The sequence below is a fragment of the Scyliorhinus canicula genome, chromosome 1 (genome assembly GCF_902713615.1).
Source record: "Scyliorhinus canicula chromosome 1, sScyCan1.1, whole genome shotgun sequence".
Taxonomy (NCBI): Eukaryota; Metazoa; Chordata; class Chondrichthyes; order Carcharhiniformes; family Scyliorhinidae; genus Scyliorhinus; species Scyliorhinus canicula.
Genome location: NC_052146.1, coordinates 73358904 through 73376826, shown reverse-complemented (window position 1 = coordinate 73376826; position 17923 = coordinate 73358904). Strand labels below are relative to the sequence as shown.

Genomic DNA, 17923 nt, shown 5'->3' with positions numbered 1-17923 from the left:
CTTCCCTGCCAGCGTAAGGTGCAGTGTATCCCATCTCTTAAAATCCCCCCATCTCCACCAATATTGTCAAATTCCGCCTGTGCATCGTAGCCCATTCCCATCGTCACCAGAATTTCCAAGTACCTGAACTTTTTCCTAGCCACCTTAAATGGCAACATTCCCAATTTGGCCCTCAACCCCGCTGCGTTCACGGGAAACACCTCGCTCTTCCCGACATTTAACTTATATCCCTAGAAGGCCCCAAACCTCTCCAATATTCCATGATCCTACCCATACTCTCCAACGGGTCCGACACAAACAACAACAAGTCATCTGCGTACAACAACACCCAGTGTTCCCTATTCCCCCTCGCAATTCCTGCCACTCCACAGATCCCCCCTTAGGGCTGTCGCCAACCACTTAATCGCCAGTGAGAACAACAACAGCGGCAGCGGACACTCCTGTCTCGTACCTCGATGCAGTCCAAAACTCCATGAACTCATCCCATTTGTACATACACTTGCCACCAGAGCTACACTCTATATAACAAGCGCACTCACGCCACAAACATTGGGCCAAACATATCCAAGATCTCAAATAAATACCTCCACTCCCCCCGATCAAAAGCCTTCTCTGCATTCATAGAGACAATAACCTCTGGCACCTGCCCCACTGATGGAGTCATGACCTCATTTCACAGACTCCTGATGTTACTGGAGAGCTGCCTGCCCGCTACAAAGCTCGATTGATCCTCAGCAACCACCCTTGTTACACATCCCTCAATCCTCCCCACCACCAACTTAGTCAGCACTTTCATGTCTGTGTTCAACAGCGAAATGAGCCTATACGACCCACACTCCAATGGGTCCTTCCCCTTCTTCTGGATTAGCATAATCGATGTCTGCATCAGTGTCTCTGGCAGCTCCCCCTTCTCCGATACCTCATGAAACATCTCCAACAAATGTGGTGCTAACTCCGCCACAAATGCCTTATTGGGCATTCTGCCGGAAATCCATCCAGCTCTGGAGCCTTGCCTGACTTCATCCCCCTAATACTGTCAATCACATCCCTCAGCTACAGCGGCTCCCCCAATGCCTGCCTCCTCTCTTCCTCCAACCTTGGAAACTCCTGTTTGTCCAGAATCTGTCCCATATCCCATTCCTCTCCACCCAGCTCCGCCCTGTGGAGCTTCTCATAGTACTCCCTAAACAACTAATTTAACCTCCCCGACTCTGACACCGCCTCCCCCTTCACTGTTCGCACCTTTAAGATTTCCTTGGATGCAACCTGCCTCCGCAGCTGGAGGACCATTATGTGGCTCGGCTTCTCCCCATATTCATATTGCTCCCCCCTCTCCCTCCGTAGCTGCTCGTCCGCCCTTCTCGTCGTCAACCTATCAATCTCCCCCTGCATCCTCGTTCTCTCCGCCAACAACACTTTAGTGGGTGCCCCCGTGTATCTTCTGTCCACCTTGACTATCTCCTCCAACAACCGTTCATGTTCCTCCCTCCTCCTCCTGTCCCTATGTGCCTTGAATGAGATGATCTCCCCTCGAACCAACGCCTTAAATGCCTTCCAGAACGTGGCCGCCGTCACCTTCTGTGATGATCGGAATAACTTGCCCCTTTAAGAGGCTTGGAACCCTGGGGGACTCCGCCTCTGGCTACACCCCCTGGGAAACAGTATTTAAGATGAGACTCCATTTTGCAAGCACACTTCTCTTGGATGCTGCCATTGTTCAATGCTTATTAAAGCCTTTGATTCCTGACCTAACTTTCGCGTCGTAATTGAGAGTGCCTCAATTTAATAAGCATTTCACATCAAGATGGACAGCGGTCTGAAACCAGAGAAATTCAACCTGGACGGCAGGACGCCTGAAGCCTCGGAAATTTTTAAACATTGGCTCCGGTGTTTTGAGGACTATCTGGACTCCTCACCGTCTGATGTCGACAGCGCTCGCAAGCTGCACTTCCTACATGGCCGGGTGAGCCACCGAATCTCCGTCATGATCGAAACCACTACGACCTATGAGGCGGCGATCGAAATATTGAAGAAACGCTTCATAAAGACTACCAATGAGGTACATGCCAGGCATTTGCTCTCGACCTGCAGCCAGCGTTCTGGGGAAACGCTGGACGAGTTCGTGGAAAGACTCACTGCGCTCGCGAGGAACTGCGACCACAAAGCAGTGACGGCTGAAGAACACAGGGACTTACACATCCGCGACGCCCTTGTGTCTGGCATCAGGTCATCGTACATCCGGCAGCGGCTCCTAGAAGACGGGGCGAAGGATCTCCAAGGCACGGTAACGCTCGGCTTTTCTCTCGAAACGGCCCACCGTAACCTCCGTACATACTCCGCGGACCTTATGAATCCCTCTCGATCCCCTCCAGACTCGGCCACGCTACTGGCCTGTGCCACGCGTCGATCCACTCACTCCGGGGGCTCCCCATGCTATTTCTGTGGGCAAGGCCAGCACCCACGCCAGCGTTGTCCGGCCCGATCCGCGACCTGCAACGACTGCGGGAAGAAAGGGCACTTCGCAAAAGTCTGCCTGGCTGGGCCCAAAGGCCACAAACAAAAGTCTCACCAGGCCCAGAAATCAAGCTCCCGGCCTCACAGACCCCGCAATGCGGCTGCGCTGCGGCCAGACACGCCCACTTCTGACGCGTCATTGACCTCGTGCGAGATATGGGAGCGGCCATCTTGGCGGCGTCCATCTTCGAAACCCGACACGTGCGACCGCTGGCGGCGGTCATCTTGTGACTCCGGGCGGCCATTTTGTGAGTCCGACTCTGACAGCCCGCACCCAGGAGCGATCACGCTTGATCAATCACGGCCGAAACACCTGCGAAACTCGATGATGCGGGTGCGAATCAACGGCCAAGACACTCCCTGCCTGTTCGACTCCGGGAGCACGGAGAGCTGTATCCACCCAGACACGGTAAGGCGCTGCTCCCTGCGCACCCATCCCGCCTCCCAAACTATCGCCCTCGCCTCAGGGTCCCATTTGGTTCAAATCACGGGGTATTGTGTCGTGGACCTCGCAATTCAAGGCGCGAAATACTCCCGTTTTAAACTTTACATTTTTCCTCAACTCTGCGTCCCCCTGCTGCACGGCCTCGACTTTCAGTGCAGCCACCGGAGCCTGACACTGCAGTTCGGCGGACTCCTGCCCCCACTCACAGTCTGCAGCCTGGCGACACTCAAAGTTGCGCCACCCCGCCTCTTCGCGAACCTCACTCCCGACTGTAAGCCCATCGCCACCAAGAGTCGCCGGTACAGTACCCAAGACTTGACTTTCATCAAGTCGGAGGTTCAGCGGCTATAGAGGGGGTCATAGAGGCCAGCAACAACCCTTGGAGGGCCCAAGTATTAGTAGTCCGCTCCGGGGAAAAGCAACGCATGGTTGTGGATTATAGCCAGACAATAAACCGCTTCACACAACTCGATGCGTACCCACTTCCCCGCATAGCTGAAATGGTGACCCAAATTGCCCAGTATCGGGTATTCTCCACGGTTGACCTCAAATCGGCCTACCACCAACTCACTATTCGCTCAGAGGACCGCCCCTACACGGCTTTTGAAGCAGCCGGTCGGCTGTTTCACTTCCTCAGGGTACCCTTTGGTGTTACAAACGGAGTCTCCGTTTTCCAGAGGGCGAAGGATCAAATGGTGGACCAGTACGGCTTACGGGCGACCTTCCCGTACTTGGACAACGTCACCATCTGCGGCCATGACCAGCAGGACCACGATGCAAACCTGAGGAAGTTCCCCCAGATTGCCCGGGCCCTCAACCTCACGTACAACAAAGAGAAATACGTGTTCCACACAACTCGGCTCGCCATCCTCGGCTACGTCGTGGAGAACGGGGTCCTAGGCCCGGACCCCGACCGCATGCGTCCCCTTAAGGAACTCCCCCTCCCCCGTAGCCTCAAGGCACTCAAACGGTGCCTGGGGCTTTTCTCCTATCACGCCCAGTGGGTCCCCAAATATGCGGACAAAGCCCGGCCATTCATTAAGACCACAGTTTTTCCCCTGACGGATGAGGCCCAGTCTGCTTTCAACCGTATCAAGGCCGGCATCATCAAGGCCGCCATGCACGCGGTGGACGAAGCCATCCCCTTTCAAATAGAAAGCGATGGATCAGACGTCGCCCTGGCTGCTACCCTCAACCAAGCGGGCAGACCAGTAGCGTTCTTCTCCCGAACCCTCAACGCCTCGGAAATTCGACACTCTGCAGTCGAGAAGGAGGCACAAGCCATAGTGGAGTCCGTGCGACACTGGAGGCACTACCTAGCCGGTAGGAGGTTCACCCTCATCACCGACCAATGGTCGGTTGCCTTTATGTTCGATAACGCACAACGGGGCAAAATAAAGAACGACAAGATTCTGAGGTGGAGAATAGAGCTCTCCACCTATACGTACGATATTAAATATCGCCCGGGGAAGCTCAACGAGTCCCCAGATGCCCTGTCTCGCGGGACGTGTGCCAACGCGCAATTGGACCGCCTGAGAGCCATCCGCGATGACCTCTGCCACCCGGGGGTCACCCGGCTTGCCCACTTCATCAAGTCCCACAACCTTCCCTACTCCACAGGGGAGGTCAAGACCATGACTAACGCATGCCAGATCTGTGCGGAATGCAAGCCGCAGTTCTATCGACCAGACAAGGCCCGCCTGATAAAAGCCTCTGGGCCCTTTGAGCGACTAAGCGAGGACTTCAAAGGGCCTCTCCCTTCCAACAACCGCAACATCTATTTCCTCACCGTCATCGATGAATTCTCCCGCTTCCCTTTTGCTGTCCCCTGCCCCGATACTACCTCGGCCTCCGTGATCAAGGCACTGCGCAGCATCTTCGCTCTGTTTGGTTTCCCCGCTTATATTCACAGCGACCGGGGTACATCGTTCATGAGCGATGAGCTGCGTCGGTACCTGCTCAGCAAGGGCATCGCCTCGAGCAGGACGACGAGCTATAACCCGCGGGGAAACGGGCAAGTGGAGAGGGAGAACGCGACAGTCTGGAAGGCTGTCCTCCTTGCCCTACGGTCAAGGAGTCTCCCTATCGCCCGCTGGCAGGAGGTCCTACCCGATGCCCTGCACTCCATTCGGTCACTCCTCTGTACGGCCACGAACGAGACCCCTCACAATCGTTTGTTTGTCTTCCCCAGGAAGTCCACCTCTGGAGTCTCGCTTCCACCCTGGCTGACGACTCCGGCTCCAGTCCTACTCCGGAGGCATAAAACGGAACCAATAGTCGAGAGGGTCCACCTGCTGCACGCAAACTCTCAATACGCCTACGTCGAGCACCCCGACGGCAGGCAGGATACAGTATCCCTGCGAGACCTGGCACCCGCTGGCTCTCCCACCGATCCTCCCACCGACCCCCCCCCCCCCCCCCCTTCTACCGACGCTCCCGGCCCTACACCGAACTCCGACTTCGACAGCGCCCCCTCCATAGCGCCCCCTGCCCCCCAGCCGACACCGACCACCCTAATCACTCCTGATACCCCCCTCTCCAAGGCGGACAAAGCTTCAGTCAACCGTGCTCCCGGATAGAACACCATCGGAACCGACCGCATCCACGGCGCCACCACCGGAGCGGCGAAAGTCAACACGGACTATCAGACCACCACAAAGACTGAACTTATAATTTAAAAACACTTAATCCCCGACGGACTATGTGTTTTTTTTTAAACAGGGGGTGAATGTGATGATCAGAATACCATGCCCCTTTAAGAGGCTTGGCATTGCCCCTTTAAGAGGCTTGGAACCCTGGGGGACTCCGCCTCTGGCTTTGCCCCCTGGGAAACAGTATTTAAGATGAGACTCCATTTTGCGAGCACACTTCTCTTGGATGCTGCCATTGTTCAATGCTTATTAAAGCCTTTGATTACTGACCTAACTTTCGCGTCGTAATTGAGAGTGCCTCACCTTCCCATTCTAATCTACACATACTCCCCGATCGCCGACCTCGCCTTTTCGGAGAGCCCCATATCCGCCGACAAGCCCGAGTCTAGCCTTCACCCCGGCCTCTGCACGTTCCCCGTGCTAATCCTCACTTCCAGCCAATGTGGCGCATGATCAGATATCACAATTCCCGCATACTCCGTCCCCAACAACCCCATACGGCCCACCACAAAGAAATCAATTCTCCAATACACCAGGGTCTTGAAAAGCTTCAGATCATGACCCTTCTACATCTACTCCATCAATTTGTTACTCTCACACTTCAGATTAAGGCCCTTGGAACACCAAACTTTGAATTCAGCACTATGTTCAAATGGCCCTGCAGAATTCGGGTTTCTTTCCTGTGTAAATCACACCTGCCTCCTTCTCCATGTTGTCAAAAATTGGATTTGTCAGAAGATGGGGTGGGGAACTTCCCTGTCCTGTCCGCACGCTACTTTAAAAAAACCGTGAAAGTAAAATTTTAAAGAACTGTGAAAATCTCACTCAATGGCCCGGGTTTTCCCTGATAATGGCAAAGGCTGATGTTGGGTGGCAAATATGGCACTGAAGCTGCCAATGACAGTGGAGGCTTTCTCTGGCTTATAGTGCAGCACTTTGGGGGGGGAAAAAAGTTTAAGTCATGGGTTTCACAAAGTATCGCTAGTGATGTGTCCTCTGTTTTGCCCACCACATCAGCAACTTAGACTCTCGGGATGATCCCTCATTTTTAACGGCTGCCCCAGCTTACAGCAAGCAAACTAGCTCCTTCAGCTGCACCCCCAAGACCTCCACCAGGACCTGGCAGCGCGGGTGGACTCCGGGGTTCTTGGGGGGGCGCAGGGGGATCTGGCCCCGGGAGGTGCCCCCATGGTGGCTTGGCCCACGATCGGGGCCCACTGATCTGCGGGCGGGCCTGTGCCGTGGGGGCACTCTATTATTCCGCACCGGCAGTGTTGCTTCACAGCTGCAGTGTCCCAGGTTCGATTCCCGGCTTGGGTCACTGTCTGTGTTCTGCACATTCTGAAGTCTGCACCTTCTCGCCGTGTCTGCGTGGGTTTCCTCCGGGTGCTCCGGTTTCCTCCCACAGTCCAACGATGTGTGGTTAGGTAGATTGGCCATGTTAAATTGCCCTTGGTGTCCAAAACATGTTAAGTGGGGGGTACTGGGTTACGGGGATACGTGGGCTTCAGTAGGGTGCTCTTTGTAAGGGCCGGTGCAGACTCGATGGGCCGAAATGCCTCCTTCTGAACTGTAAATTCTATGATTCATAACCCTGTGGAATCAGAACAAAGCTCTGCAATCCTCCACATCCAGTCGTGAAAGGTAGTAAACAACTAACCCGAGGAGGAGGCTTCACAAGATTCCTATCCTCTATGATGGTGCAACCCAGCACAACAGTGAACAAAATAAGGCTGAAGCATTTGCAACCATTTTCAGTCAGATTAGAAGAACTGTGGAGTAGACGAACTGCTGGATGCGGACAACCTAAGGGAGGGGAACTGTGCAGACATGTCTGAGCGACTCCTGGCGGAGGGTACCCCTGGGCAAGACAAAATGGGAGGAGGAACTAGGCATAAAAATAGGGAAAGGACTCTGGATCGAAGCACTGCTTGGGAAAGCTTCACCTCCACGTGTGCAGGGCTATGCCTAATGCAGCTAAAGGTGGTCCACAGAGCGCACGTAACAAGAACGCAAATGAGCAGGTTCTTCCAGGAGGTGGCGAACGGTGCCAGGGAGGCCCGCCAACCTCACCCACATGATCTGGGCTTGCCCCAGACTTGTCGGTTACTGGATATCCTTTGAGGCCATGCCCAGGCTTATGGGAGTGAGAGTCTTCGGGGTATCAGCTCAGCCAGAGCTCATGGGGAGGGGGCCGACGCCCTAGCCTTTCCATCCTTGATCGCCCGCTGGAGGTTCCTGCTCAGTTGGAAATCAGCAGCACCAACAACGCTGCAGACTGGCTGTCTGATCTGGCAGAATTTCTCAGGCTGGAGAAAATAAGATTCACCATCCCTGGGTCGGAAGAAGGCTTCCATAGGACGTGGAAGCCGTTCACCAACTTGTTTAAAGACTTATTCATAGCCAGCAACCAGTAGAGTAAGGTGGGGGAGACACTAGCGAGTCAAGGGGCAGAGAGGAAAAGGAAAGGGGGGCAGGGGGAGAGTAAGGGGAGAGCGAAGAAGTGCAACAAGAATGCAAGGGACAAGCAGGAGGGACGAAGCCGCAATGGCAAGCTAAGGCCCAAACCAAATTGTATATAAATGTCTGTAAATACATGTTTTGGTCATATTGGGGAATGTAAAATATGTATGCCGGTTAGTGGGGGGGGGGGGGGGGGGGGGGGGGGGGTCACGCGGCCACATCTGATGTGAAGATTCTCACTTGTGCATATATGTGTTGGTTTTTGCACGGTTTTGCAATTTATTAATTGTTGGACATAAAATATGAAAACTCAATCTAAACATTTTCCTAAAAAAATGTGCGGAGTGGCTGATCCATGTCTGTCTCCTCCTGAGGTGCCCTGCATCATAGAAGTCAGTCTTTGACAACTCAATGTATCCATGTGATAGCAAGAAACAGCTGAAGGCACTGGATGCAACAAAGGCTATGGGCCCTGACAACAATGTGGCTGTATTATGGAAGACTTGTGTTCCAGAAATAGCTTCCAAGCTATTCCAGCACAACTTAAATACTGTAAGAAGTCTTATAACACCAGGTTAAAGTCCAACAGGTTTGGCACTTACTCAGCAATAGCTTGCTCACTGATACTAAGTTTCTGCCAGGGCAACTTGGCTTTAGATCTCATTATAGCCCTTTCCCTGGTGTTTCACTGTCAGCAGTGGCCACTATTAGGGATGGTGATGCTCAGCTGCCGACGCTCTGATTGGGCTGGTAGTTTTTGGCAGCTTTTGCTTCCCAACCAGTGGGGGAACATAAGATACTGACCCAGGAGTGACTTGTCATAAAAAGGGATACAGATGACGAAAGCACTCAGGTTAGTCAGAACAAGTAATAATAGAGTGAAATCAGTCGGCCCCATCTCGCTTCTGAGTTAACGGATGGGAATTTAGTAGTACAGGTAGTAGTTCATCATGTTTCAAATGGAATTAGCCTATGATTTTGACATTAACTAGTAAATATACAATAGATTAATTGCATTTGCAGCTGGTGATATTAGAGGTATATTGGGATGCCAGGAATTGCCTTGTAATTTTACAAACCACTGTGACTAGCAAAATCAATAGGCAAGGCAATTAAATACGAGAATCGTAAACTAATCCATGAAGTGGTTACGGTGAAATTGGGAGAACATCTTGTTGGAATTGATGTTGCAGTACATTGTGCCCACAGGTGAAAATGTGAGGGAATTCTTCTTCAGAGTGGCAGCCCTGACATTTGAAGCTTCCTTACTGAAAGAATTGGAAAAAAAAGACTTTCGTTCTGCGAGGATTGGTGAGGGAAGCACCATCCGTAAGTGTTCACTGCAATGAAGTGGAATTTTGCACAATGAATGCATTCTCATGGTGGTGCTCCTAAAAGTTCTTAATTGAAAGTTTTGACCATTAGTGAGGAAGTCAAATAGCTCTCAGTTGAGGATTCTCTTCTGTCACTGCCTCACTTGAAACGGAACTCTCTACTCTTAATTTTGGGCACTACACACAGGCCCAAGTTCCAAATTCCCTCCTCCCAACCAATCCCACCACCCGCCCTTATTTCCGCTGGAAAACATGAATTCCAGCAGTTCAGAAAATTGGCTCACCTCCTTCTCAAGGACAATCGGGGTAGGAAATAAATATTGAACTTATCAGCGGCACTCTCATCCAATGAACGAGGGGGAAACAAATTAATTCTTGATCTCGGTGACGAGCAGGAATGGGAAGACAAATGGCAGACGTGATGATATGAAATTCTACTGTTAAAATAGCCAGCCAGTTTAAAGCAGGTATAATAGTTTCTTCAGCGTAACAGTTTCTGAATTTATTATCGTTGAATCCAGGGAATACATCCGAAAACATCATTCTAGCAATGCACTCAGGACAAATATCACTGGTGTCATTCCAAAATCCATTATCATTCTGACTGTGGCCTTCAAGATGCTTAGTTATAAGAATTCATAAAATATCTTTCCATAGTCAATAATAGCCTGTCTCTAACAGTTTAAAACCTTTCATTTGAGTTTTGTTCTGGATTGAGCTTTTAGTCAAGACTTTGTAGCAGTTTGGAGTAAATATATAATCCCTACCCCCATGCAATATGTGAAGGCCTTACTGAGGCACCCTGACCAGCTAGTGAAATCAATATATATAAATGAAAACAATATAAGGAAGAAGAGTGGAATTTTATAGCTTGCAATGGTTTCATTTCAGAAAGGAAGAATGCTAATAATTGCTCATTTTTTATCTTAAATTATAAGATACAAAATACATTCACTTTGTGATAATCAACATACTTCACAGCCAGTAATTTGAGGGTGGAGTCTCTCTTGAAACAATATACATGCCCAATTTTCAGGCAATCCATTTTCAAAAGGAATCCATTTTAAAATGGGAGGGAGTCAGCCGTAGGGCTTGTTTCAAATGAGTCCAAAAACATGGACTTTGATTAGCTTCTTTGCTGCTGTCTTTAACAGGTAATTAATGATATTTGGTGGAGATAAAGTGACAGTGGCTGGGGGAGGTGGTCATTAAATAGGTCACTGTCTGTGTGGTGTTTGCATGTTCTCCCCGTGTCAGCGTAGGTTTCCTCTGGGTGCTCCGGTTTTCTCCCACAGACCAAAGATATGCAGGTTAGGTGAATTGGCCATGCTAAATTGCCCAATAGTTATGTGGGGTTACGGGGCGAGGACTGCGTGATTGGGCCTCGTTAGGGTGCTCTATTGGAGCAAGGGCCAGTGCAGACTCGATGGGCTGAATGGTCTCCTTCTGCACTGTAGGGATTCTATGATTCTTATGATTCTATGGTCGGTCTTGAATGGACTTGGGCACTGTTTCTTGTTTTTTCTTTCATGGGATTTGCGCGTTGCTGGCAAGCACCTGCCCATCTCTAATTGCCCTTGAACTGAGTGGCTTGCATGTCACATTTAGCCAGATTTCCTGCAAATGGATTTTTACAACAATCTGGCAATGGGTTTATGGTCATTATTAGACTTTTAATTCCAGATTTTATTGAATTCAAATTCCACCATCTGCCAATATGGGATTCAAACCCAGTCCCCAGGGCATTACCCTGAGTCTCTGGATTACGAATCCAGTGACAATACCACTGCGCCACCCCCTCCTCTGTCTTTCAAACTGAAGAATAAAATCCCATTCAGCATTTACACAAAATGCCAGGACCTTCAGATTGTATCATTTTTTCACACCTGTCACCCGGAAAGCCAGCAGGGGTCGCATCCCCCTGACTCCGACAGGCCACACCATTTCACGCTCTAATGAGCATTGATTGACAGAAGGCTCTTTTCTCATGGACCGGAGACCACTGGCCCTCCCATCCTCCCAGCCTACTTCCCCCCCTTCTGCACTTGGAAGGAAGTCCCGCCTTGGAGAGTTGTCGGCCCATCTCTAGCTCATCCAGGCAGAGTGCTGAAGTAGCTGGAAGAGATACTGCACTACCGTGCCTTAGACTAAGACCCAGGGACCTCCGTGATGGTGAGTACCAGACATCTCAAGGAGAGGCGTGCAGAGGATACCCTGGGGTCACGGGGTGGGGTGATCTCACTGTGGAGGTTGGGGGGTGGGGAGTAGGCTGGGAGGATGGGAGGGCCAGTGGTCTCCGGTCCATGAGAAAAGAGCATCCCTAGTGTGAAGGGACCTTCTGTTGGAGGCATCCACACACACACCCCCCCCCCCCCCCCCCCGAACCCCAGGATTAAGGTGAGAACCTTTTCTGTTTCCCACCCTCAGTCATCAGGTGCCCGCCAGCATAAAATCTGAGGTTGGATGGGAAAAGGCCATTAAGTGGCCACCTCAGTTTTTATTATTTTATGGGATGTGGGCATCGCCAGCTGGGCCAGCATTTATTGCTCATCACTGATTGCCCTTGAGGGGGTATTTAAGAGTCACATGTAGGCCAGTCTGAAATGATTTCCCTTTACTGTGGATTGACGAGACTTATCAAATTGTTCGAGTGAAGGTTTCTGTTGGATTTTTAATTTTACTTATGGTAAATTAAGTTAGGTAATTAAGTTCAGCAAATCTGTAGGCATTATGATTTACCAGAGTTCATCAATGCTTGTGTCGTAGTGGCAGACACTGCCATGGAATGGTAGGATCGGGGTTTGCAGCATCCACTGTTGATGAGGTATTAACTGCAGTCTGAGCTCATTTCTTCTTTGAAAACCACTGAATGTAGAAAGGGGGTATGGGCATGTGGAAAGAAACTTATGAAGAAGCAAATCCCCTCTTCGGCGGCAAGAGCACAGTTCACGGGGGTGGTTAAGCGGGTCAACCCAGCAATAAATGTGTTAGAGTGGGGGGGGTGGATCTAAAGACGGTACAGAATACAATGACTGCTAAGTTTGCAATAACGAGAAAATAATGTCTCTTGTAAAGTTACAAATGTTTTTCTTTCTTCCAAAAACACAGGAATGGATAAAACTACAGCTGAGTCCTCAGGAAACGGGACCAATTCCAACACTAGCTGCTGTTGAAATCCAATTTCCAGACTTTTATAACAATGACTAATCCTCCATTTGATTCCGTGGTTGTGGATTTAAACAATGCATTGATTGCAGTCCCGTGTCAGGTTGAGGTCCGATAATTCTGGACAAATATTGCCTGTGATTTATATAAATAGAACCATCCAGGATGGCTAGAAGCTACAGAACACTTAAGACTCTCAACAGAAATTGAGTTGTGGGCTGAAGTGAGCCTTTTAGAAAGGTTATTGATATCTTCTGAGGGCATAGGAAGAAATATATCAATTTAATAAATATATATAAGGCAAAACTATTTGAGACAAATGGAACTGAAAATCAGTTATTTATTAATTTGGATTAAGAATTGTTTAGTTTCTAATAGCACTTATGTCAAAGGTCACTTCAATGTGACCTAATGTCGATAACAAATACCTTTTTTTTAATTGCCAACTTGTGAAACAGCAATGGGTTTGCTGAATAGCTGAAGGTCCTTGAGATAATTGTGTGTAATCTTTATAAAATATGAGCATACTGTTTTTCATCATTAACAAGACTATATCAACCATCAAGGTGCAAATATGGAGCCCTGACGATGGGGAGGGATCATTAATGTTTTTTTGGTGTGAAGACAAGTGAACATTGACAACCTGAGGTGAGATCCTCTTACTGGGACTAGAATTATCAAACAACCCTAATTTTAAGTGCCCAGTGCTGGCATGGAGTTTCTCTTATTCATCAAACGGGATGATTATTTTGTGAATTTCTTGTTCTCTGTGTAAGTATGCTTGGAGTTTGGAATCACCAAAAGATTGCGGCGTGTTAGAGGTCAATGCTCTGGCTCAAGGTTTATGTCTTTTTCTCCTCAATGATGAATCGTGGCCTTGTCCCTTGCTAAGTGAAACCCAGGAACTTCTTCATTAGGAAGGAGAGAGGGGGAAATCTGAAGTTACTGTGGGGTGGAGGTAGCTTTACATTGTTCTTATGCCCAGTTGCTGAATTGATAATTACTTTGATAGAAGCATGGAATGCTTTTGTCCATTTGCGATAAATAGGCAGTAAAAAAATGTTGAAAATGTATCATAGAAGCATAGAATCCCTGACGAACAATAAACCTGAGGCATGAATTTAATCTCATATAGTTGCCTCCAAAATATTGCTATGTTGGTCATCCCACGCACATAATGTTATGCTTTTTAATCAGGCAAATTGGACAACAAAACTGGTTTGGTTCTCTTCGGCTCTTCTTTCCAGCCTCTTGCTTTCCCATCCCTTTCCCACCCCAGCACCCAGCACCACCCACCACTCCTGACTCCCTACTCTAGATGGTGTCACTGAAGCTGCCAAACCACCCCCCCCAAAAGGTTTGAGACTAGATTTTAACTCTGGTCTCCCAGTTAATCATCCAATACACTCTCCCCAAGCAATCAATGTCCCTGGACTTGTCTTCTGTCATTCATCTCTGATGTGATTGTTCCTAAATTCAAAGCTAACAGATTTTCAGTAAAGGAAAATGGGTTGTCTCTGCCCACTTTCTTGTATTTTAGACCTACATGGTGTACAGGACAGATAAATTATTTCTGAGTAGTTAGTCGTGACGTGGACCTAACATAAGGGACCAAATGGCCTCCTCCATTGTTGAAGTGCCTGTGATTCCAAGATATTAGGAAGATTTCTCCTTGTCATTGTAGCCTCAGGATTAACAGTTTATCATGCCTGAAAATTTAGCACACTGAGCTAAACAGCTGGCTTGTAATGCAGAACAAGGCAGCAGTGCGGGTTCAATTCCCGTACCAGCCTCCACGAACAGGTGGCGGAATGTGGCAACTAGGGGCTTTTCACAGTAACTTCATTGAAGCCTATTTGTGACAATAAGTGATTATTATTATTTTCAGCAATGTTTTATGGGACAGCAAGGGAGTAATGAGCGTTTTCCTGAGTTGAAGCCGACATGCCAAGTAAACCAAATTCACTTTTGAGTTGTAACAACCTCAATCACAGTTAAAAGAAATCTGTCCATGTTCGGTTCTATTTATGCCCAAGGTTTATTCATTTTTATTCATTCTTGCGATGCTTGCACCCTAAGCACAAATATAAATTAAGTGGCAACTTGGCTGATCTGCCCCAAAGAAATGAGTGGCACTGTTGTCACAACCCATTGAGGATTGATGCTCTTCGGCAAGAAGAAGAGCAAATTGGATTAAAGATGTTTAAGTTACTTAGGAATGTGTGAAAATGCTGAAAACAATTAATCATTCATAGATGCTATGAAAATGTGGCCTAAGTGTGAAAGATGTCAAACTACTGTGGAATGTCATTTAACGTTTGTATGATGCTGCCTACTTTGTGTAATAAAGTATTTTGTCTTGTAGCCTTCAAAGATGAAATTCCTGTTCATACCAGTTTCTTTCATTTCATGTTTTATGTTTGAACAGTACAGGATTACAGAGAGTGGCCATGATTTTATCATTTAAATTCTGAATTTACTGAAATGCAGCAGAAATAAAGGAATGGCTTCAATGTCAAATGCTAATAGCCGCCAATCGTATTAAATTGGTAGCTTTAAACAAGTACGTTAGCAATGCAGCTCTATTTTTATGAAAAAAAATATATAATAGGCGCGATTCTCCAGAAAGATTTCCAATTGTGCTTGTGAGTGGGAACTGCCGCGAGCTTCCCAGCGTTCGGCCCAGTGAGGCCGGCAACATTAATTGGTCCATTTAACTAAGCCCCATAGGCTTATCGCTGCAAATGAAGGCTCGCCAGCCGATTCATCGGCACTGCGCCTGCCAGCCCACCAGTAACAGGATCGAGCAGCACTTAAACAGCTCTTGTACAGCCAACCCCAGCCAGCTCGCAACAATGCTGCCCAGGAGACCGGCCCCAAGATTCGGGGATGCAGATCTGGCCAGGCCCCTAGATGCAGTGGAGGCCAGGAGGGATGTCCAGTATCCCCAAAGGTCCTGGAGGGTGAGCCATAGGGCAGCCAGTGCTGCCTGGGATGAGGTGGCCGAGGCTCTGAGCGCCGTGGGTATGACCAGGAGGACTAGCCTCCAGTTTCGGAAAAGGTCAACGACCTACACCGGGCAACATGGGTGAGTAGATACCAGCCCCTGCCCCACCAAGCCACTGAGACCTTTCCGCTCTCTCCACCCCCCCTCTTCCTTCAACCCCACCAACGCTTCCTTCACCCCACCCCCCCCCCCCCACCGGCACTGTGAAACACGCATATGACGAACAATGCCCTCTTTGTGTCTCATCAGGAAAAGCTCTCCCAAAACCATCAGGAGAGGACACAGACTGGCGGTGGGGTGCCAGACATAAGAATCCTCACTTCCTTCGAGGAGCATGCCCTAGAGGTGACTAGGATGGCCGAGGACAGAGCGGTCACCAACGCAGAGGCTGGTGGACACCGCAGAGGTGAGGAGCCATTGGGCCCCACCCGGAGAACCTGTCAACAGAGTGGTTATTGCCTTACTGACTGACCCATCTCTCTCACTGACCACATGTCCATTCTCCCACAGGTCCACCAGCTGACAGCACCGGCCCATCCTGGATGGTACTCTCTCCAGCCTCCCACCAGACCACCTCGGAGGGGAGCTCCGAGGAAGACACCATCGAGGCATCACAGCTATCTTCCCCACCCTCCACCAGTGCAGATACATGATTCTCAGTGGGCACTGTTAGTGATGAGGCTTCTGGGGCACAATCTGGAGAGCACCACACTGCTGCTGATGTACATCAGGAGGAGGCAGGAAAAATCAGGCGACTCAGCAGCCAGAGTGTGCAGGATCCCAGGACCCAGCTGGGCCCCAGCCTGATGTTGTGCCTATGGAAGAGGTCATCCCGGAGCTGATGGAGACAATAGGGAGCAGTCAGGACAATCAGAGGGAGATGTCAGCGTCACTCCAGCAGGTCCATAGCTGATTGGAGGAGTCCCAGAGGCTACGTGAGCAGGAAATGACACTGACAAAGAGTGGCACCAAGCCCAACACTGCTAGGGTGGTGACCGCAGTGGAGAGCCTGGTGCACGACGTCGGCACCATTAGTGAAGGTGTCCAAGGCGTCGTGCAGTCGGTGACGGCCATGGCTGAGAGTCTCGGCAGAATGTCTGATTCGCTGGGGGTTGTGACCCAGTACCAGGCTGACCTTGATAAGGTTCTGCAAGACATGTCCTGCTCTCAGATGGGAATGGCCAAGACTCTGTGGAGTTTGTCCCAGTCACAGATGGACATTGCTGAGGCACTGCAGAGCATGGCCCAGTCACTGAGGAGCATCGGCACATGCGTTGACACCATGCTGCAGACCACAGGGAGCGGCCAGGGCTAGCAGAGCCAGATGATGCAGGGACAGCTGTGCTCAAACCAGCTGCCCCTCTATCCCAAGGTGAACCTCAGGTCCCTATGGGCCCCGACTGGGAAGATGGGGCACTGACTGCCAAACCGGACCTGTCCCATGGAGTGGGGATGGTGGCCACCAGCTTCCCCGAGTTCCACCCCTCTGATGAGCTGCGTCTCGCAGCCACACCCGGAATAGGGTGACACGACTGCATGTGCCACAGGCAAATGAGCCGGGGCCCTCCGGCCCCAGAGCCCCCTGAGGATGCCAGGCATCGAAGGCAAAATGATGTGGAAAGCAGCTGGCTTCCTCTGATGTGCATCCTGGGAACACTTCCAGATGTAGTGGGATCCTGATTTTACGTACTGGAGCGGGCTGGTTGCACGGTTCTTGTTTTTGGCATCTTCCGCTATTCACCGCCTCGTTTTGCTTGAGCGGTCGCGCCGAGGCCGGAGAATCGCGCCAAGTGTCTTGATTGCAGAGTAAATTGGAAATTTGATGCTGCTGTGTTATTCGCAACTCATTGTTGAGTGAAGTGACTTGGATTGTAATTGTTCACACCTACTTCAAAATATTGATCATGCATAAGGGAGGGGCGTGGAGGAATTTTTTTTTATCATCAATTTAGAGTACCCAATTAATTATTTCCAAATTTTGGGGCAATTAAGCATGACTAATCCACCTACCCTGCACATCCTTGGGTTGTGGGGGTGAAACCCACACAAACACGGGGAGAATGTGCAACCTCCACACGGACAGTGGCCACTGGGCCACGATCGAACCGATGACCTCGGTGCCATGAGGCAGCAGTGCTAACTACTGGGCCACCGTGCTGCCTGAAGGGGAGTGGAGGTATAGGGTTTTTTTATTCCAGGTTATTGTGGTGGTAGAGACCCAGCCTGCCAAATAATGACCCCCAGTAACCCCCTTCACCACCCCCCACCAGTACCCCGAGCCCTCTCCAAAGACCCCCCCCCCCCCCCCCCCGGCCAGTGGCATGGCTCCCCCCTGACTGTGTGG

At 50.0% G+C, this 17923-nt stretch overlaps 1 protein-coding gene across 1 annotated transcript in view; it reads left to right on the top strand.

Moving 5' to 3' along the window:
• Positions 1-14952, top strand: part of rab36 (RAB36, member RAS oncogene family) — a 78940-nt gene extending 63988 nt beyond the window's left edge. The window contains exons 10-11 of the mRNA XM_038793272.1: positions 9283-9402; positions 12516-14952. Coding sequence (XP_038649200.1) covers positions 9283-9402; positions 12516-12580 — 185 coding nt within the window. The 3' untranslated portion in view covers positions 12581-14952. The remainder of the gene's footprint in view (positions 1-9282; positions 9403-12515) is intronic.
• Positions 14953-17923: the final 2971 nt, after the last annotated feature.